A 22841-nucleotide genomic window follows, 5' to 3' on the forward strand; every position below is an offset into this window, starting at 1 on the left:
TTTGGAGTGAAAGTGGGGTAAAATTGACAAAACAGTGCTCAGACTAGGTAAATTTGAAGAATGAATAACCATGATAATATATGGGAAAGACAGTATTTATTCTTAAGCAGGTGGAGGTTCTTATTCATACTAACAATAATGTACTTGGAATATGAAGAAGCAATAGTGGGAGAACAAAGCTATTTATAAACAGAATAAAGCTATTTAAGTTGAAAACCATATAATGTTCATAAATTTATTAGTACCTATTTGTGCTATTGATGTCTTGTTTATTGAAGTTCTTGAAAGCACCCGGCACTGTCAGAAATTTTTAATTTTGGTATCGCAGTCAAAACACTTGTAGACATAGCTGAAGGATCTTCACGGATCTGTAATCATTGGATATTCCTCAATTTTATATTGACGACCGATTTGTCTATTTGGGATCGCAGGCGAGCCTATGAGGCTGAAATTTTAAACACTGGAGTGCTCATTTATTCGTGTATGTCAGATTGCTCCCAGCCATGGAGATGGGATTCGAAGCAGACAAAGTAGTTGTAATAAGTGCGATATGTAGATGTCCGTATTGCATGTGAACTGTTGAAATGACAACTGCTGTTTCACTGGGTCCAAACCACATGGCAGTAAAAAGCTGGAAACCAAACTGTTCAGAACAATTCACTGTTTCAGTTATAATAAAGTGAGGCACTTAGCATGACTTTGCAAAGGCGGACAAAACAAATAATAGTTCACCATTATCTAAATAGCACAAGTAAACTAATGAAGAAATCATAGAGGGGCACTCAGCATGATTTTAAAATAAGTGAGGACAACAGAAAATGAATGAATATTACAAATGGATTTTCTACAACAGGACTGATCAAATTTCATAGTAAAATATTCAAAGTACATTTATCATCAAAGTATGTATGCAATATATACCACCCTGAGATTAATCTTCCCTCAGACAGCTATGAAACAAAGAAAGAGCATGGAATCCTGTTCAAAGAAACCATCAAACTCCCAATGTGGGAAAAAGAGAGAACAAATCGTGCAAGTGGAAAAAAATGAGTGGAAAAACACAGAATTTAAAATATCAAACCACAGAGACCTTGGAACAGTCTAGGAATGTTCAGTTTAGTTCAATATTATCAAAGTTCATAGATGTTCCCATATACTACCTTGGGATTCATTTTCTTGTAGGTATTTCCAGGAAAATAAAGAAACACGGTTGCATGTACAATAGGCTGTACATATACAATGACTGACAAACAACCGGACAAATGATGACGCTGTTGCGTAAATAAAGAAATAATACTGAGATCATGAGTTGTAACGAGTCCTTGAAACTGAGTCTATACTTGAAGAGTCTGTTAGGGACATCCTCTATATCTGGTGTTCCTAGTGTGGTCTCCTGTATATCGGTGAGATCCGACGTAGATTGGGAAAACTCTTTGCTGAGCACCTAGGCTTCATCTGCCAGAAAATGTGGGATCTCCCAGTGGCTGCTCATTTTAATTCCACTTCCCATTCCCATTTTGGCAAGTCAGTCCATGGCCCCCTCTACTGCCACAATGAAGCCATGCTTAGGTTGGAGGAACAGCACTTTATATTCCGTCAGATTAGCCTCCACCCTGACGGCATGAACATTGATTTCTCGAACTTCCAACACTGGTTCTCCCCCCACCCTGCCCCAACAATTCCCATTCCTATTTCCCGCTCTCACCTTATCTCTTTGCCCACCCAACATCTCCCTCTGGTGCTCCTCCCCTTTCTCTTTCTTCCATGGCCTACTATCCTCTCCTATCAGACTCCCCTTTCTCCAGTCCTTTATCTCTTTAACCATTCAATCTCCTAGCGCTTTACTTCACCCCTCCCCTCCCGCCCCTGGTTTGACCTATCACCTACTATCTTGTATTTGTACCTCCTCTCCCCTGCCCCCACCTTATCACTGTGATTTTCCCATCTTTTTTTTCTCCAATTCCAAAGAACGGTCTTACAACAAAACTTTAACTGTTTACTAGAATTTAGAAGATTGAGGGGGGATCTTATTGAAACGTATACAATTCTAAAGGGATTGGACAGGCTAGATGCAGGAAGATTGTTTCCGATGTTGGGGAAGTCTGGAATGAGGGGTCACAGTTTAAGGATAAAGGGGAAGCCTTTTAGGACCGAGATGAGGAGAAACTTCTTCACACAGAGAGTGGTGAATCTGTGGAATTCTCTGCCACAGGAAACTGTTGAGGCCGGTTCATTAGCTATATTTAAGAGGAAGTTAGATATGGCCCTTGTGGCTAAAGGGATTGGGGGTATGGAGAGAAAGCAGGTACAGGGTTCTGAGTTGGATGATCAGCCATGATCATGCTGAATGGCGGTGCAGGCTCGAAGGGCCAAATGGCCTACTCCTGCACCTATTTTCTATGTTTCTATTCTTTTCCATAGATGCTGCCTGGCCTGCTGAGTTCCTCCAGCATTTTGTGTTTGCAGCTATACTTGTAGAATGTGTTCAGAGCTGTGATGAGTGAAGTTATCCATGCCACGATGATTGTAGGGTCATAACTTCCTGAACCTGGCAGTGTGGAATTTAAGGCTTTTGCACCTCCTCCTCAATGGTAGTAGTGACAAGAGACCATGGCCCTGAACGATGGAGGTCTTTGATGGTGGATGCTGCCTTCTTGTGGAAGTACTCCATGTAATTTACTCAATGGTGGAGAAGGCTTTGCCTATGATGGACTAGGTTGTATCCACCACCTTCTGTAATCTTTTCTGTTCCCGGGCACTGATATTTCCTTAGCAGGTTGTGGTCAGTTTTGATGAGGGTGAGTCACGTGAAATTGTTGAACTCTGAAGTGAGTTTGGAGACTGCAATGATGAGATAAGATGAGCTACTCTTTGTCAAACTTGCATTGAACCTTATTATATTATGCAGGAACAGGTCAGTGCTCAAGAAACTACTATAGTGTTCAAAATTCCCACAAAACAAGATGTAGATCTTTAGGCCCTGCCTTGATAGATTTTTTGCAAAGCTTAATAGCTTCTTGTTCCTGATTGAGAGCAAATGATAAACACAAATTGTGAAGATTGGAATGATTTACTGATAATTGCACAAAATGTTCTTATGTTAGGCAATCATTGCATGTCAATATACCTAAGAAAAAATATATTTGTATTGTTTTCAGCATTATCAGCAAGCAGGGGCTATTATCCAGGAAGACATCTCTGAGGCTACAATAATTATTGGAGTGAAGAGACCTCCAGTGGAAAAGCTGATACCCAGGAAAACCTATGCTTTCTTTTCACACACAATTAAAGCCCAAGAGGCAAACATGCCCCTTCTTGATGCCATCATTGAAAAGGTACAGTAGAAAGTTTTATTTTTGTTGTTAATGACATTTTCGTCTTGAGCTTGAGTGTGTCCTTGGTGGGGGAATGCTAATAAAAGTGCACTAAGTGAACACAAGAGGGAAGGAAATATATCTTTTAACCACAGAGGACCATTAGTTCAATGTTTTCTTCCTTTGGTGCTAACAATTGTAAATTTGAACAAGCACTTCAGAATGCAACAGGGTCAATTTGTCTTACAAATTTATGGAGCATCTCATTATAAAATATTAGAAGCTCTCCTTCCATTTCCTTGCCTTTTATGTATGTTGCTCTGTTGCCTCCCAAAAGCCTGATGATCATTCTGGGGATTTACATTATTGAGTCACAGAGATGTGAAATTTGTCTTGAAACTCTGTGTGAATTATTCAAATAGTATATTTGTATTTCAGCTTCTGGGGACATTTCACTGTCCCTAAAAGCACCAATTACTGATACTTTTTCCAGTGTTTGCTCACTGCATTCTCTTTCAATGGGACTTTGATTTGACCACATTAGGTACTGGATTGAATCAAAGTTGCACATAATCCTTTTGCAGTCAGTATTAATGGAGATTTTTGGTGGAGGAGAGTAGGAAGATTGAGTGCATCGGTATAATGAGAGCTACACTTCAATGTACTTCCCAGGGATGGGAGCCAAGAGTATTAAATTCGGACACCTCAAACAATGGAATCAACTTCCCCTATACTTGTTAGTGCAGCCATTCCTTGATTCACAGTGTATTCCCAGAAAACATTTTCTTAACTGTAATTTCATTCATTGAAAAGGCTGAATGAAATGCATAATGGGTATTTTGGTTCTGTACATTTCATTATATGTAGAGTAGAAACTAATTGTTACAGAATAAAATTGATTTGTACATCACACATTATCCATAAAGGATCCACAAAGAAATATTGATCCCTTGAAGGCTCTTTCATCTGTACAACCCAAAATAAACATAAATATGCCCTGTAATGCTCTATATGAATTAACAATCCTTAATAAGCACACAAAGATATCCATGCACTTCAAAGAAAATATTATTGGTGATCTGATTTTGAAATGACAAGGCACAGCTCTGTAAACTCTCTATTGAGCCACAGCAGGAAACACTTGACTCTGGTCTGTATGCTGTTCACTCTACTTGTACAGGTAATGATTGATTTATCAACCTCACGTGTACAGAGAGTGATTTGTTCATTCAAAAAAATACGATGGAGCCTAGAGCTGCCCCTTAAGTATGAAGGTCTATGGAGAGGAAATTTTCAGGTTACAAGGACTGAATGTACCACTTGAGTCACTTACATAATTGCAAACATTTGTAAATCAATTATTTGTTAGTTGAGGCAAACCTGTATCTAGTTTCTGGCTTTGGTCCACAATGGAAGATTCCACACACTGTTTCTACCTGTTACTACTAAAAGATAGTAAAGGCTGAAATATGTTAGTTATTATCATGGAACATTAAAACTGTCTTGTTTTACTTATTAATAAAACCTACCTACCTTAAACGTGATTTGATTAAATAAAACTAACAACTGAATAAAATCTGTTTTTTTAAAATAAATTTTCATGATTGGTTAACAGTAACATAAACTTTATTTTAGTCAAATTTGAGTGTTAGGTACTATAACAGAAATGTATGATTTGAGAACTTTTTAGGCAAGGTTGGGTGGGGACATGAATTTGAGATAGGTTGCAAGAACAAAGTGTAAGATTTTCCAAATGTTGCTACAGCTGTTGTGTTTTACTTCCTGTATTTCCTCAAATATTGTCAGTAAATTGATTTATTTCCTTCCTGAGTGATTGCAAAAATGTGCCATTGTCCATTTGGTGCATATATTTACAATTACTAAATTCAGTGGAAAATCTAATTGGGCTCCAAATATATTTGCAACCCTGTACAAATAGTAGGACAGGAACATGTACAAAAATATTATCTTGCAGTATTATAACTATATTTTTTTCTAAAATTCACTTATGTTAATTTTCAGGAAATTCGCCTTATTGATTATGAGAAAATGGTTGACAGTAAAGGAACCAGAGTTGTGGCATTTGGTCAGTGGGCTGGGGTAGCAGGTATGTTCTTGATCTGTAACCTTCACTTGAAGCAAAAACAATGCGAGACAAACAGTATTTTCTAAGTGTGTTTTCCTGCTGTTGTTGACAGGAATGATCAACATTTTACATGGTTTGGGAGTGCGATTCCTTGCGTTAGGCCACCACACTCCCTTCATGGTAAGTATCTTTCGTTCTTCTTGGCCTTGTCTTTCTGGGTCTGTTGGTTTGGCTTTTCAACTGTTGCTGCCAAGCATGTAGCAATACCAGCTAACTTGTTTGTTAAGGCGTGAGGGTTAGATCCTGAGACCTTAACTCCAAGAAGGACACAGGAGTTCTGTCAAGTGACGTTTAACATCTGTTGAAATAGATTTAAATTATGTGATGATGGGGGTGCCATGATAGTTAGCATAATGCTATTACAGTGAAAATGTCCCGGGTTTAATTCCTGCTGCTGTCTGTAAAGAGTTTGTACGTTCTCCCTGTGATTGTGTGGGTTTTCCCCAGGTGCCCCTGTTTTCTCCCACGTTCAAAGACCTACTGGCTAATAGGTTAATTGGTCACATGGGTGCAGTTGGGCAGTGTGGGCTTGTTGAGCCAGAAGGTCATGTTACCGTGCTCTAAGTCTCAAATTTTAAAAAAAGTTTTAAAAATGAGTAAATGTTATTTTTTTTAGAAAAGCTAACAGATTGAAGGCATTGAAGTACAGGTAAATCAGGCACTTAACTGTGCATGCCTTTAGAACGTAGAACATAATAGCACACTACAGGCCCTTCAGCCCACAATGTTGTGCCAACCTCTTGACCTACTCTGAGATCAACCTAATATAAATCATCCATGAGCCTATCCAAAAGTTTCTTGAATGTCCCTAATGTGCCTGCTACCCTTAAAACCCTGGGCAGAGCATTCCATGCACCCAGCACTCCACTTCTCAAGGTCACTGACCTCACCGAAAGAAACGGGTTTACCGCTGCTGATCGAACTTTCCTGGTTATGAAGCTGAGGGCCAGGTGTGAAGGTGGCAGTCATTTTTGGGTGAAATTGTGCTGATCACCAAAATGAACTTGGCTCTTCAGGCCAGGATCAAACAGCTAGGCATGATGACTTCCCGGTGCATGCTGAAACATGCAAAAAAAATGTAATCTGCATTTTGGCACCATCTCAGAAGGCCTCTGGATTTACTACAGAACATGTCTAAAGCTAGCTCCAAATGCTAGAAACTACTCAATACCTCTCACAGTGCTCAGCATTTGTCAAACTCACAAAAATTCCAGCTATAAGGAGTGATTTGATCGGTTGGGTTTATTTTCACTGGTACATGGGATGGGATTGAAGGTTGGTCTCTCTCGCTCTCTCACTCTCACGCTCTCGCACTCTAAGTGGTAGATAGGAAAAGAGTAGAGGGATACAGGGCTATTGCAGGCAAATGGGATTGGTGGAGATGGGCATCATAGTCGGTGTTGACAAGGTGGGTAATAACAGCCCTACATCACTGCTGTGCAATTCTATTGTTCACTTGGGGTCACAGAGCCAGTAGCTATAAACCTGGAATTGCTATGTTAGGAGGTGGCGTCAGAGCACTCTTCTGTTTTACAGCACATTGGCATGGCCCACAATTACCGGAACAGTGCCCAGGCAGTGCAAGCTGTGCGGGACTGCGGTTACGAGATTGCACTGGGATTAATGCCGAAGTCCATTGGACCTCTGACGTTTGTGTTCACAGGCACTGGTAACGTCTCCAAGGTAGGTTGCATGCATTCTTTTCATGTTCAAGGGCAATGCTTCTAATATATTACCAGAATGGGCTAACACATTGGGGTAGCTTGTAGTGTGGGTTCAATATGGTGACATCTCTCTCGTGTTGCCAGCTGGTGGCGTAGTGGCATCAGTGCCGGACTTCGGAACGAAGGCTCCCGAGTTCGAATCCCTTGCACACTTTCCATCCGTGCTGCGTTGAGCGTCGAGCTAGCAACTCGGCCTCGTAAAAATAAGAAAGCCTGCTTTAAAAAAAAAACGCCGTCACAACGGCGTCCCAATGACTCCATTCAGAGTTAAGGGCTTTTCTCCGTTAGTGTTTCCATGTTTACTTATACTGCATAGGCTTCCTGGAGTTGCTCTGCTGTGCTTCCACATTCCAAAGAAGTGCGAGTTGATTGGTTAATTAGCTGCTGTAAACTTCTCCTGATGTGTCGGTGAGTGGTAGAAATTTGCAGGAATTGGTGGGTGTGTGGAGTAAATGAAGGAAAGCTTGAATGGATGCTTGATTGTCAACATGGACTTGGTGGGTCAAAGGGCCTGTTTCCACACTGTCTCAGGCTGTGTGGCAACATTCCAGAGATTCCTTCCATGTAAGTCACCAGGTTCCCATCAGAAAATGACTGAGCACAAAAGCTGAGCTTGCTTTATTTAAATTCCTCACCACTATTTCAGTGAGAGTACTAGTAATTCACTTTTAAACCATTGAAAAGGAACCAGATAATGGCTTTCCAACCTGATGGCATGAACATCAATTTAGAACATAGAACAGTTCAGTACAGGAAAAAGGCCCAATTAATCAAATGGCTAACTAAACTAATCTCTTCTACCTACACGATGTCCATATCCTCTCATTTTCCTCACCCTCATGTGTCTGTCTAAACATCTCTTAAAAGGCTCCATTGTTTCTGCCTCTACCACTACCCCAGGTCAGGCATGGACAGATGGAGATTGGTTGCTATGATTGTGTAACATCTGTTGGTGATTCCTTGAAAATGGAAGATCCAGCTCTCGAAGATGCCTTGGGATTCTCTTTAATTTTACTTGCCAAGGACTTTTTATTGCCCCTCCTGGCTCTCCTAATTGATGCCTTGAGTTCTTTTCTAGCTCTGTTTGTTCTAGCTTCCTAAGCTTTACATCCTTTCCTTTTTCTTCTTGACTAAATTCATCACCTCTGTCAACATCCAAGGTTCTCTTACCTTGGCATCCTTGTCCTTCCATCTGACTGGAGCATACCTGTCAGATGGTCTTTAAACACCCTCCATATATCAGATGTGGACTTGCTCAAAAACAGCTTTTCTCATTCAACTCTCCCTATTTCGTGCCTAATGCTCTCGTAATTTGCCTTGTTCCAACTTAATATTCTCCTTCAAAGTCTGTATTTATCCTTATTTATGGCTATCTTAGCACTTAAGGAGCTGCAGTCACTGTTTCCTAACTGGTCAACCACTGAACAGTCAGTCACCTGGCCAGGCCAATTACTTAACACCAGGTTCCAGTACAGCACATCCTCTTGTTAAACGATCTACATATTGATTTAAGAACCCCTCTTGGAGCACCTAATAAACTCTGCTCCATCTAAACCTCTTGCACTCAAAAGGTTCCTTTGTATCAGGGCAGTGGAGAGATTGAGGATGAAAGGTGACCTGAAAGAGGTGAATAAGATGATGAGAGGGATCATGTGGCTCGCCAGAGACTTTTTCCCCAGGGCTGAAATAGCTAACACCAGAGGGCATTGTTTAAAGGTGCTTGGAAGTAGGTACCGAGGGGATGTCAGGGGTATGTTTTTCATGCAGAGGGTGGTGGGTGTGTGGAATGCACTGCTGACGACGGTGGTGGAGGCAGATACAACAGGGTCTTCAAAAAACTCTTAGCTATATGGAGCTTAGAAAAATAGAGGGCTATGCGGTAGGGTAATTCTGGGAAGTTTCTCGAGTAGGTAACATGGCACAGCACTTGTGGGCTGAAGGGTAACGCTGTAGATTTCTATGTTCTATATACAACATCATAGTTCCATGTACCGATCCATGCTCTTAAGTTCATCACTTTTACCCATAATGCTCCTAGCATTAAAATACACATGCTTCAAACTATCTGTCCTATCATTTGTATTACTTTGCTCCTGCCTGTTTTTACTGGCCCTGATATCTTCTCCATCCCTCCACTTTCTGACCTGGTGCACTGGTTCCTATCCCCATGCTAAACTAGCTTAAATTCGCCCAAGTATTTAGCAAAGACCCTGGCCAGGATGTTGGTTCCCCTGCAGTTTAGGTGCAACCTATCCCTCTTGTAAAATTACAATTACAAAGAACCTAAAACATTGCCCTTTGCCCCTGTTCCTCAGCCATTTATTCATCTGTACCATCGTCCTATTCTTGCCCTGACTAGCATGTGGCAATGGGAGTGATCCAGAGATTTCTCCAACTTTGTATATTCCTTAACATACCTTCTTCCAAACATTGCTTAGTTATGGATTACATTTACACATCCTTAATTCTTATCTGTATCCATGTGTGTCTTTAACTTCAAACTGCTGATGGTGCCATCCGACATCTATTTTAATCATTCAGTTCTTTTACCAGAGCCTTATCTGAGATGTGAAATCTACAGTATCAGATAGTATTTTTCCACAAGATATCAGTCCCAAACACTCGTATTTGCTTTTAGATAACTCACAGTAGGATGTTTACAATGGGACAGACCATAGTTATGGTCTCACATGAGATTGACTTGGTGTCGATGATATTAATATCCTTAACTCTGCCTCTTTGTTTTGTGGTTTCCGACAATTCTATCTAGACAGCATAGTATCTTTTCAATGGAATACTTGACATTCCTCTGGGTGCTACATATCACACCCTTGTTAAGTTTTTCTACCTGCTCTCAGATAGTTGGAGAGGGGAACAATTGGGAAGGATTTTTGAAACTATATTTCAGTGAGTAACAGTGGAAGTCCCTGGAAGTGAGCAATGTAGATTCATTGAGAGGAAAGTTGATTTCTTTCAGGAAATAATATTTTAAGTAATTGGAGACATGGCATGACCTGTGCCACCACTAATCATGCCTGGATCAGTCATGGACAGATAGAATTTGGTTGCTATGATTATGCAACAGCTCAACCTCATTGCATCATGTGATTACTGGGATGGTAGAAGAGGAACTACTTTTTCTGTCGCCTTTCTCCCCATTAGTCATGTGCCCTTATGAAACTGCTCACAAGTTTGTACAGTATATCCATTCTGTTCAAATGAAGTTGCAGGCACCTTAGTCATTGCAAGTAGATCTAGGTTTTGTCAGATAACAGTTCTGATATATTGTCTATCAATCATTAATTCAGAACGTAGAAAACCTAATCAGTTTGACTGTCTATTTACTCACTGTGATTGGGATCACAGCAGTTGTAGCGAGAGAAACAGATCTATGAATGGGTTTCATTTTTATCCAGAAATATCAACTGTTAATGAATTTTCTTTAAAAACACCCAACTTTTCTTCCACTTCCCTAATTCTGTTTTAGAACTTAGTGTCCACTTCATGCAAAAATACTTGATTTTGGAAAGGTTAGAGGATAACAGGAGAGCAGAAGTCCCAAGAGTGGCTTTTCAACTAGTTTCTTGCATTTACTTATTGCCCTATTTATTTTACTCAAGAATCAGAAGGTGTTAAATTATAAATGGGTTTAAACCATTACTATTATGGAAACAGCTGAAAAATTGTTGAATTTTTTTTATTTGAGTTTGTGATGTTCTTTTTTCTGTGTGCATCTTCAATGCTCATTTTAGGAATCCATCTTTACACTTCCTCGTTTCATATAACCTTGGTGCTGACTTGTGTTAATATTAAATGTGCTCATTTTATTTTTGTACGTACGTTATGGACAATGTTGTTGAACTCCCAGAGCATTCCAATCAGTCGTATTCCTATTTCCCTGTAATCTGATCTCTCTCACACTCTATTTGACTCCAAGCTAATCCTCTTCTCATCCACCTACACTGGGGCTAATGTACCGTAGCAGTTAACCTTCTAGTTGGCATGTTCAGGAATGAAAGAGTAAACCGAAGAACAGATTGGAAACCCAAGTGATCGTAGGGAGAAGGCGCAAACTTCACACTGGTACCTGAGGTCGGAATAGAAGGTCTACCTGGTGTAACACTGCAGCACTCCCTTGTGTTAATGTAGACATAAGAACTTGCTGGAAAGCAAAAATTTGTGTGGATATACTGTAAGTGGTTGGATGGAAAAGAGCACCATGAAGCACACTTTGCATTAATAATTGTTTTTACCTTTACAGGGAGCGCAAGAAATATTTAATGAACTCCCCTGTGAATTTGTTGAGCCACATGAGCTGCGAGACGTTTTCAGTTCTGGAGGTAGACAATGATTATGACTTCAGTGCTTTAATGTTTTGCAGATCTGCGGCAAACATGCTATAGGGATTTGGGTACATTCTAAAGTAGTCAGAGCTCCCATCTATTTGGAAGGAAAGAATAATGGGCTGTATTTGACTATGTATCACTGTCCTTGGTTGCTTAAAGTACTGAGGATATATTGTGCTATTAAAAAAAATTGGGGAAGTGATCATTGTCCCTTCATCTAAGAGGCCAGTGGAAAGGAAAAGGTCAGAGTTCAAAGGCATATGATTATCATCATCGTACGCTGCAAGCTGCACGTATGAGGTATAGTGTCCACAGTTCAACTGGTTAGAAAGTATCCTCAGCTTAGAATATAAAATCGACTGCTCCTTGCTGGCACAGTCATGAATTATTTCATGCTGTGGGAAAATGATGTCCATGAAGTATAATAATGTCAATATAAAATAATGTCCATAAAGGGGAAGGTAGAGAGGTAATCTGAATGATCAGATTCTGTTCTTTATTGGTTACAATTGTTAATGTGTTGAGGCTTTGCCTTTGGAACTAATTCCCCTTCCCTGTTTTTGACTGCACAGATCAAAATAAGATTTACTGCACAGTTCTTAGCCGTCATCATCATCTTGTCAGGAAGAGTGATGGGAAGTATGATCCTGTGGAATATCAACACCACCCTGAGTTATACACCTCGCGCTTCAATACCGACGTAAGAAACCACAATGCACCCACTTGATGCCGAGTAATAGGTTTTACAGAACATGATGTGGAATTGTATTCTCTTTCTGAAGTTAAGATTTAATGAAGGAGCTATTTCCTTCGAATGTCTTTGTTATCACTGGTCCATTTTTTTATATTAAGTCCGGAGGCTGGCTGAAAAATATACCTCCCTATTGACCTGTTCACAGGGAAGCAATGGTACTTACATTATTTTCTTTAGCTGTGAGATAACTGGTATGTCACTGTTCGAACATTTTTTCTGTCCTGTGTGTAAATATGTAAATTTTTCTTTATTCTGCTGGTATCCTCTCAGGCAGGTCACCTACAAATAACAAGCCTAGCCTTTATTTGAAGTCTGTTTGATTTCTGATTTTTCTCAATTCTGATTAAAGATCATTGGCCTGAATTCTGAACTCTCTCTCTCTCAGATGCTATTTGATCTGCTTAATATTTATAAAATTTCTAGTTTTTATTTTAATAAAATGTATCAGAATCTCACTTCAAATCTGGCAGGGCCCACAGATGGAGGGAAAGATTATGCTGTCTGAGATCTCTCCTCTTCTACTGTTGACCCGGGCAAGCTTGGAATTTCTGCTTGCCCTTTGACTATAGAAGTTGGAATTGGCCTTAAACTTGGAATCTAGCATAATGGGATTCTTGCAACTCCTCTTCGGATGGGATTACAGGTTCAAGTAATATTAGTGTACCGTCCTCAGCATAGCAGAACTGGGATCCACACACCTTGCCATGAAAATATCCCAGAACTCAAGATCCTGAGCAAAACATTTTAAATTTAGGATGGTTATCATGAGAGAATGTTGAGCTCAAAAACGAAGGGAGATCTGTTCCATGTTGCTCTACCACAGGTTTGTTTTATATGTTAGTTCAATGTACTATATAAGTCTATATGAACCTATAAAAAACAATAGTCATAGAAAGATTTAGTGTTCTTTTTACAACTTGTCTCATTCTTGCATCATTTCATTAATGTTCACCACTTTTCCTCAACCAGGCGATCACTTGGATTTGGCTAAAGTATTGATAGGAAGAAAGGCTCATTTTTGGGGTTGGGGTGTGGGGGTGGGAGAACAAATGCAAAACACTTCACAGTGATTAAAGCACTCACGGAATCTCATCAAGGTCATAGTATACCACCCTCTGTTTCAAGGTAATTCCTATCTCACCCAAAAAGACACCTCAATTGTGCTTGAGGAAGCTTCTGGAATCAATGATATTGTACTTTATATAGGAACAACCAATTCCATAGCCTTCTATTTTTCAGAAAAGACCAGCTTTCTAATACTTAACCCAGTTTAGCCTTTGATTATGCCCCAGTCTCTCTTTAGAATTTTCAATGTATACATAGTCTAATTCTCCCACCATCTTTATAAAACTTGATTACATTGTCCATAAGCCTGCCCTCCTCTAAGAGTCTGGAATATGACGAAATGGACTATATAATTAAAATTCTTTTAAAAGTGACTGCTTTAAGTTCTGGAAGGTGCCAACTTGTCCATCTTATTTTTCAGATTGCCCCATATACCTCTTGTTTGGTGAATGGTATTTACTGGGAACCAGATACACCTCGATTACTTACCCGATTGGATGCCCAGTATTTGTTAGCATCTGCCAAAAGTTTGGACCCAACTAGTGATGGTTGCCCAAGCTTACCGCACAGGTAGGATAATTTTAAGCCGATAATACAATAAGTGTGTATCTAACCTATGCTCATTGTTTGTTAAAACATAGAAACATAGAAAACATGCAGCACAATACAGGCCCTTTGGCCCACAAAGCTGTGCCAAACATGTCCCTACCTTAGAACTACCTGAGCTTTACCCATAGCCCTCTATTTTTCTAAGCTCCATGTAGCCATCCAGGAGTCTCTGAAGAGACCCTATTGTTTCCGCCTCCACCATCGCCACCGGATGCCCATTCCACACACTCACCAATCTCTGCGTTTAAAAGAAACACTTACTCCTAATATCTTCTGTACCTACTTCCAAGTACCTTAAAACTATGCCCTCTTGTGCTAGCCATTTCAGCCCTGGGGAAAAGCCTCTGACTATCCACACAATCAATGCCTCTCATCATTTTGTACACCTCTATCAGGTCACCTCTCATCCTCCGTCGTTCCAACGAGAAAAGGCTGAGTTCACTCAACCTGTTCTCATAAGGCATGCTCCCCAATCCAGGCAACATCCTTGTAAATCTCAATGTTTGTTGTATCAGGGCAGTCCTCATTCATCAAAATGTGCATGTAGAAACATTTCTGTTATTTGATAGAGCCCTTAGCAGAGCATAAATAAAATCAGAAAATGTTGGGTGCAGTTGTGAAGAAAGAAGCTGGCCATTGACTTGAAATATTAATCTTTTTTCCTCTCCAGGGGTACAGCCTAACCTAGTACTTGCAGGCATATTTTTTAAAAAATTGAAATGTCTAGCAGCTGCAGTATTTTACTGGAGAATCATTGTTACAAAGAGGAGTCTCAGGAGGTTATATGGTCTGCTGTTCCTCCTATTTTCAGTGTTCTGTTTCTTGGAGTTTAATCGCATTCTGTTACGTGGGGTGGAGTGAATTACAGTGAATTTGGTGATCCACAGCGACAGATGGTGAATGTTATTTAAAGCTTATACATGTTAAGAACCTGTCTGTGGTTCTCAGTGGGTTGAGGTGCCGTGCTAGCATTGTGGTTAGTGTGATGTTATTACTGCTCAGGCATCAGAGTTCAATTCTGGTGCCGTCTGTTTTAAAAGAGAGTCCCCATGGGGCGAAGTTTCTTACAAGTATATTTACAGGTTAAGTCTATCAGGAGGTCGAGTCTGTCGCTGCGATCTACGTAGCACCGGTGACGGTGGTTGTGCTGGCTCCGGCCTGACTTGAGGTGTCAGCCCATTAGGCGTCAGTAATCCCTCGTGTGTGCGTGGCGCCTGGTATGGGAGTGTCGTGAGGAGTCTGTGTAGGGCTTGGTGTGCGCGGTGTCTCGTGGGTATACACCCCGGTGGGTAGTCACCGTGGAGTGTTCGGGGTAGGGGTCTGGTGCTCCTGCGGGCGCCAGGTCGCGAACGGAGACCGTGTCCTTCCGCCCATCAGGTAAGACCACGTAGGCATACTGGGGGTTCGCATGAAGTAGGTGAGCCCTCTCGACCAGCGGGGAGTATTTATTGGTCCTTGCATGTTTCCAGAGCAGCACTGGCCCTGGGCACGTCAGCCAAACCGGTAGGGTGGTCCCAGTGGCAGACTTCCTGGGAAAAGAGAATAGGCGCTCATGAGGGGTGGCATTGGTGGATGTACATAACAGGGAGCGGATGGAGTGGAGTGCCTTGGGGAGGACCTCCTGCCAGTGAGAGACCGGCAATCCCTTTGACTTAAGGGTTAAGAGTGTGGCCTTCCACACAGTGGCATTCTCCCTCTCCACCTGTCCATTTCCCCGGGGATTATAGCTCGAGGTCCTACTAGTAGCAATACCCCTAACCAGCAGGTACTGGCGCAGCTCGTCACTCATAAAGGAGGACCCTCTTTCACTGTGGATATAACAGGGATATCCAAACAGAGTGAAGAGCTAGCGCAGGGCTTTTATGACGGACGTGGCAGTGGTATCGGGGCAGGGGATGGCAAAGGGGAACCGCAAGTACTCGTCGATTATGTTGAGAAAGTAGACATTGAGGTTGGTGGAGGGAAGGGGGCCCTTAAAGTCAACACTCAGTCACTCAAAGGGGCGGGTGGCCTTGATAAGTTGTGCCTTTTCGGGACGGTAGAAGTGCGGTTTGCACTCAGCGCAGACTTGGCAGTCCTTGGTCATCGTCCTGATGTCCTCAAGGGAGTACGGCAGGTTCCGGGCTTTCATGAAATGGTAAAATCGGGTGACCCCCGGGTGGCAAAGATCTGCATGGAGGGCGTATAGCCGGTCGAGCTGCGTGCTGGCACACGCTCCCCGGGATAGGGCATCGGGGGGCTCATTGAGCCTTCCAGGCCGGTACAGGATATCATAGTTGTAGGTGGAGAGTTCTATTCTCCACCACAAAATTTTATCATTTTTGATTTTGCCCTGCTGTTGGTTGCTGAACATGAACGCAACTGAGCGCTGGTCGGTCAGCAAGGTGAACCTTTTGCCGGCGAGATAGTGCCTCCAGTACCTAATAGCTTCCACTATGGCCTGGGCTTCTTTCTCCACCGCGGAGTGCCGAATTTCAGGGCCCTGAAGGGTCCGAGAGAAGAATGCTACCGGCCTTCCTGCCTGATTGAGGATAGCAGCCAGTGCGAAGTCGGAGGCGTCACTCTCTACTTGGAAGGGAATGGTCTCGTCCACCACATGCATTGTTGCTTTGGCAATGTCCCCTTTAATGCGGCTGAAGGCCACGCGGTCCTCGGCGGAGAGGGGAAATGTGGTGGACTTGACCAGGGGGCGGGCCTTGTCTACGTAGTGAGGGACCCATTGGGCGTAATAGGAAAAGAAGCCCAGGCACCGTTTGAGGGTTCTGAGGGTGGTGGGAAGAGGGAGCTCCAACAGGGGCACATACGGTCGGGGTCAGGGCCAATGACCCCGTTCTCCACAACATACCCAAGAATAGCAAGTCAGGTGGTTCCAAACACACACTTGTCCCTGTTATAGGTGAGGTTAAGAGCTTTGGCCGCTTGGAAAAATCGTAGGAGGTTGGTGTCGTGATCCTGCCAGTTGTGACCGCAGATGGTGATGTTATCCAGATATGGGAACGTGGCCTTCAGTTGGCACTGGTCCACCATCCAGTCCATTTCCCTCTGGAAGACAGAGACACCATTCGTGACACCAAAGGGGACGCGCAGGAAGTGATAGAGCCTGCCACCCACCTCAAAGGCTGTGTAGGGGCAGTCCTCCGGGCGGATGGGGAGTTGATGGTAAGCGGATTTCAGGTCTATGGTTGAGTACACCTTGTACTGAGCTATCTGATTGACCGTATCCGCGAAGCGGGGTAGGGGGTATGTGTCAAGCTGCGTGAACCTATTGATGGTCTGGCTACAGTCCACGACCATCCTATTTTTCTGCCCGGTCCGAACAACAACCACCTGGGCCCTCCAAGGACTTGTGCTTGGCTCAATGATCCCCTCCCTGAGCAGCCGCTGCACCTCCGACTTAATGAAGGCCCTGTCCCCCACGCTGTACCTCCTGCTTTTAGTTGCCACAGGTTTACAGTCGGGGGTCAGGTTGGCGAACAGCGGTGGGGGAGGGATCTTGAGGGTGGAGAGGCTGCAAGTGGTGTCAGTAGTGTAGCTGTCGGCATGGTGTTGGGTGGGATGTGCAGGTCGGTGTGTGTGTGTGGTCAGTAGCGGGGTATATGATGAAGTCCCACAAAACTGAGGATTCCTGATAGTGATTGGTGGGAGGGGCCCGTCATACTCCATTGTTACACTTTTCAGGTGGCTCTGGAAGTCGAGCCCCAATAGCACAGGGGCACACAATTGAGGCATGACCAGTAATGCAAAGTCCCGATATTCTGCACCCTGCACCACCAATGTCACTACACAACCCCCCCCGGATGTCTGTGGAATGCGACCCAGAAGCCATGGTGACCCTCTGGCTTACCGGCTGTGTCACGAGTCCGCAGTGTTGCACCGTGTCCGGGTCAATAAAACTCTCAGTGCTGCCTGTGTCAAACAGGCAGCTAGTCCTGTGCCCCTCCACCAGGATGTCCATCATTGACCTTGCAAGCTGGTGTGGAGCGTTTTGGTCGAGGATTACGGAGGCCAGAGTTGAATCGCCGTCTTGGTGCCCGGTAAGCACCCGTGGGTCGGAGGCGGGGCGAGGTGGCGCCGACAAAGATGGCCGCCCCCATGCCTCGCTCGAGGCGGGCAGGCAAATTGGCGGCGACCAAGATGGCGACCCCCATGCCTCGCACGCGACGCTGCTCGACCCCGCTCGTGGTTTAGACTTACAGGCCTTGGCGGAGTGGCCCTTCTTTCCACAGCTGGAGCAGGTTGCTTCTCGGGCCGGGCAGCGATTTCGGGGGTGCTTTTCGAGTCCGCAGAAGTAACACTGCGCGGACTTGCAACTGGCAGGAGCCATGGTCGATTGCGGGGACTTCACGGGTTCGCGACTGGCAGCAGCCGGAGGGTTGTCCAAGAGAACATGGGAGCAAATTCCTGCAATCTAAGAGCCTATGATCATGGAACTGTCTATAGTAGAATGTCCCCTTTGCAGCAGGCTCTCAACAATGGCACTGCCTGCTGCAGTTTCCTCTATCCCTATCTTGCAAATCACAAGAATGCAATCTTCTGCAGAAAAAGTATTTTCAGGGCAGTTGACAGTTGAACCTGATGTTGTGTAAATTGTATTCGCCGGAGGGTTGCAGGGGGTTCAGGACTCGCGGCTGGCAGCAGCCGAGGTCGATTTGCCGGCGGGTTGCAGGGTTTGCAGAGTCCATGGGGCCGGCGAGAGATCACGTGGCTGGACAGCATCAGCATTGTGCAGAGCGGCCTCCAGCGTGTTGGCCAGCTCGATTGCCGACTGTAAGGTAAGATCGGCATGTTCCAGCAGCCGCTGGCGCACGTACACTGACCTGATCCCCGTAACGAAGGCGTCTCGTACCAGGAGCTCCGCATGCTGTTCCGCCATCAGTCCCCTGCAGTTGCAGGCCCGCACGAGTGTCTGTAGGGCCCGGACAAACTCAGCGCTCGACTCTCCGGCCCGCTGCCACCGCGTCGCTAAGCGATGACTTGCGTAGACAGTGTTCACCGGCCGCAGGTATTGTCTTTTGAGGGTATCCAGTGCCCCTTGGTAGGTCGGCAGGTCCCTGATTAGGGACTATACCCGCGGACTGACTCTGGAGAGGAGAACTCTGTGCATGATAGCAGGCTCAGTCACGTGAATCTCTTCCAGGTACGATTGGAAGCATGCAAGCCAGAGTTCAAAGGCAATGGCTGCTTCGGGAGATTGAGGATCAATGTCCAATTTATCTGGTCGTAAAATGCTCTCCATGTTTTAAAATTGCAGCTAATAAAATTGATGCACCATCAATAACTCTCGGAGACGGGAGGCGAACGATAGGCTTTTATTAGCTGCAAGAGACCACGATTAGCAGCAAGGGACCACCACACAACATGCTGGAGACTGAGGGAGGAGCAGTGCCTCCAATCGCCTTTATACAGGGGTCTGTGGGAGGAGCCACAGGAGCAGTCAGCAGAGGGGCGTGTCCAGACAGGTATATGTAGTTCACCACACAGAGTTTCTACATTTCCTTAAAACAGTGTTGGAGTTCATCATGAGGGACTGTCCAAGAGAACATGAGAGCAAATTCCTGCAATCTAAGAGCCTATGATCATGGAACTGTCTATAGTAGAATGTCCCCTTTGTAGCAGGCTCTCAACAATGGCACTGCCTGCTGCAGTTTCCTCTATCCCTATCTTGCAAATCACAAGAATGCAATCTTCTGCAGGAAAAGTATTTTCAGGGCAGCTGACAGTTGAACCTGATGTTGTATAAATTGTATTTGCGCCCTGAAAGCTTTGAATAACCTCAATCCAGAGCAGTGAGGCTTGAGTAATTAATAATTACATATGTATGTGGATTTCAAAATAATCTTTCAAAGGGTTTTCTGTTTAACTGGGTCAGAGTAGCCCAGTGCTCTTGAGATCTCTGACTCTGTTTTGCATAGGCAATGTTACCAAGTGAAGGACTAGACCCCTGGGGAGTATGTGATCTCTATTGTGCATTTAAATTTACTAACAGACTCAGTTGTTGATGCAGTCTGTAACTAACCAAGTAAGGAAACTGCACAGCAAGTCCACAAATGAGCACGCTACAATCTGAGGTTTGCATTGTGTTTTCTAGATTTTTGGCAATTTGCGACATTTCTGCTGACACAGGTGGCTCCATTGAGTTTATGACCGAGTGCACCACCATTGATATGCCATTTTGTATGTATGATGCAGAAAGGCAAACCATTCATGACAGGTAGGCCTTTTTACATTTTGGAGTTATATATCCATCAAATCTCCATAAATATCTTCTTTGAATGATTGCTATTTTGTTTTGGTGTTTGATACAATTAAAATGCACACGCCGTTCTCAATTAATTTCTTTAAAGAAGTTTCCTTGTAGAATTTCACTTAAGCCAAGCAATAGAGTGTTCCTCCTTTGATAGTTCTATAAACCAGCTACACATACTATATGCATGTGAGACCTTATAAGAATAATCATTTGTGTTTCTCAGTATACAATTTACATGAAATCTTAGTATTATAAAACTTACTGAAATGTCTTCAGACACAATTGGTCAAAGCAGTAAGTTTTAAGCAGCTTCTTACTGGGAGTGGGGCAGGAGTAGTGGAGAGAGAGAGAGAGAGGTGCATAAAAGCATCATGGGATCTAAATGTCCCTGGGATCTAGTAGCTTAAACTGTTTCCATCAAAGGAACATACTGCCTGCACATGAAGTCAAAGGACAAAAAACAACAGTTAGTAGTCCTACATTTACACAGAACCATAGAACATTACAGCACAGAAACAGGCCTTTTGGCCCTTCTTGGCTGTGCCGAACCATTTTTCTGCCTAGTCCCACTGACCTGTACCTGGGCCCTATCCCTCCATACCCCTCTCATCCATGTACCTGTCCAAGTTTTTCTTAAATGTCAAAAGTGAGCCTGCATTTACCATTTCATCTGGCAGCTCATTCCACACTCCCATCACTCTCTGTGTGAAGAAGCTCCCCCTGATGTTCCCTTTTAAACTTTTCCCCCTTCACCCTTAACCCATGTCCTCTAGTCATTTTCTCCCCTAGCCTCAGTGGAAAAAGCCTGCTTGCATTCACTCTATCTATACCCATCATAATTTTATATACCTCTATCAAATCTCCCCTCATTCTTCTACGCTCCAGAGAATAAAGTCCTAACCTATTCAACCTTTCTCTGTAACTCAGTTTCTCAAGTCCCGGCAACATCCTTGTAAACCTTTTCTGCACTCTTTCAACCTTACTAATATCCTTCCTGTAATTCGGTGACCAAAACTGCACACGATACTCCAAATTCGGCCTCACCAATGCCTTATACAACCTCCCCATAACATTCCAACTCTTATACTCAATACTTTGATTTATAAAGACCAATGTACCAAAAGCTATTTTTATTACCCTATATACTTGTGACCCCACTTTTAGGGAATTTTGTATCTGTATTCCCAGATCCTCAGTGCCCTACCATTTACCTTGTACTACCTTGGTTTTTCCTTCCAAAGTGCAATACCTCACACTTGCCTGTATTAAACTCCATCTGCCATTTTTCAGCCCATTTTTCCAGCTGGTCCAAATCCCTCTGCAAGCTTTGAAAGCCTTCCTCACTATCCACTACACCTCCAATCTTTGTATCATCAGCAAATTTGCTGATCCAATTAACCACATTATCATCCAGATCATTAATTTCGATGACAAATAACAATGCACTGATCCCTGTGGCACACCACTAGTCACAGGCCTCCACTCAGAGAAGTAATCCTCCACTACCGCTCTCTGACTTCCCCCATTGAGCCAATGTCTAATCCAATTTACTACCTCACCATTTATACCTAGCGACTGAATCTTCCTAACTAACCTCCCATGCAGGACCTTGTCAAAGGCCTTACTGAAGTCCATGTAGACAACATCCACTGCCTTCTCTTCATCCACTTTCCTTGTAACCTCCCCAAAAAACTCAAATAGATTTGTTAAACATGACCTACCATGCACAAAGCAGTCCCTGTCTATCTAAATACTTGTGGATACTAACTCTTAGTACTCCTTCCAATAATTTACCTACTACCGACGTCAAACTTACCGGCCTGTAATTTACTGGATTACTTTTAGAGCCTTTTTTAAACAACGGAACAATATGAGCTATCATTCAATCCTCCGGCACCTCACCCGTAGACATTCTAAATATATCTGCCAGGGCCCCCGCAATTTCAACACTAGTCTCCTTCAAGGTCCGAGGGAATACCCTGTCAGGTCCTGGGGATTTAACTACTCTGATTTGCCTCAAGATAGCAAGCACCTCCTCCTCTTCAATCTTTATAGGTTCCATGACCTCACTACTTCTTTGCCTTATTTCCATTGACTCCATGCCAGTTTCCTTAATTAATGCAGATGCAAAAAACTCATTTAAGATCTCCCCCATTTCTTTTGGTTCCATACATGACTGACCACTCTGATCTTCAAGAGGACCAATTTTATCCCTTACTATCCTTTTGCTCTTAATATACCTGTAGAAGCTCATTGGATTATCCTTCACCCTGACTGCCAAAGCTACCTCATGTCTTCTTTTAGCCTTCCTGATTTCTTTCTTAAGTATTTTTTTTAAGTATGTGAGCATTTGGGAGGGATAAAGCTCCTGAACCAAGTACCTATGTTGGAAATCAGTCCAAATATGTGCAATGAAGCAAGATGTGTCCCATGGCAAATTTAGCCTTGCTAGTATATTTGTAATTCTCTGTATTGCAGTTTGGAAGGCAAAGGAATCTTGATGTGTTCAATTGACAATCTGCCTGCACAGCTTCCAATAGAGGCTACAGAATATTTTGGAGACAAACTTTGCCCATATTTATGGGAGATGGTAAGACTGGAAACTGAGAATAATTTACCCTGTCATATCATTTGGT

At 43.2% G+C, this 22841-nt stretch overlaps 1 protein-coding gene across 2 annotated transcripts in view; it reads left to right on the forward strand.

Moving 5' to 3' along the window:
- aass (aminoadipate-semialdehyde synthase) overlaps positions 1-22841 on the forward strand; it is an 82676-nt gene that overhangs the window by 11758 nt on the left and 48077 nt on the right. For both annotated transcript variants that reach the window (XM_073059135.1, XM_073059136.1), the window contains exons 3-11: positions 3159-3335; positions 5337-5421; positions 5513-5580; positions 6997-7143; positions 11446-11524; positions 12103-12230; positions 13771-13919; positions 20047-20169; positions 22684-22795. In XM_073059135.1, the coding sequence (XP_072915236.1) occupies positions 3159-3335; positions 5337-5421; positions 5513-5580; positions 6997-7143; positions 11446-11524; positions 12103-12230; positions 13771-13919; positions 20047-20169; positions 22684-22795 (1068 nt within the window). The remainder of the gene's footprint in view (positions 1-3158; positions 3336-5336; positions 5422-5512; positions 5581-6996; positions 7144-11445; positions 11525-12102; positions 12231-13770; positions 13920-20046; positions 20170-22683; positions 22796-22841) is intronic.

This window comes from Hemitrygon akajei, chromosome 10 (genome assembly GCF_048418815.1).
Source record: "Hemitrygon akajei chromosome 10, sHemAka1.3, whole genome shotgun sequence".
NCBI classification, from domain to species: Eukaryota; Metazoa; Chordata; class Chondrichthyes; order Myliobatiformes; family Dasyatidae; genus Hemitrygon; species Hemitrygon akajei.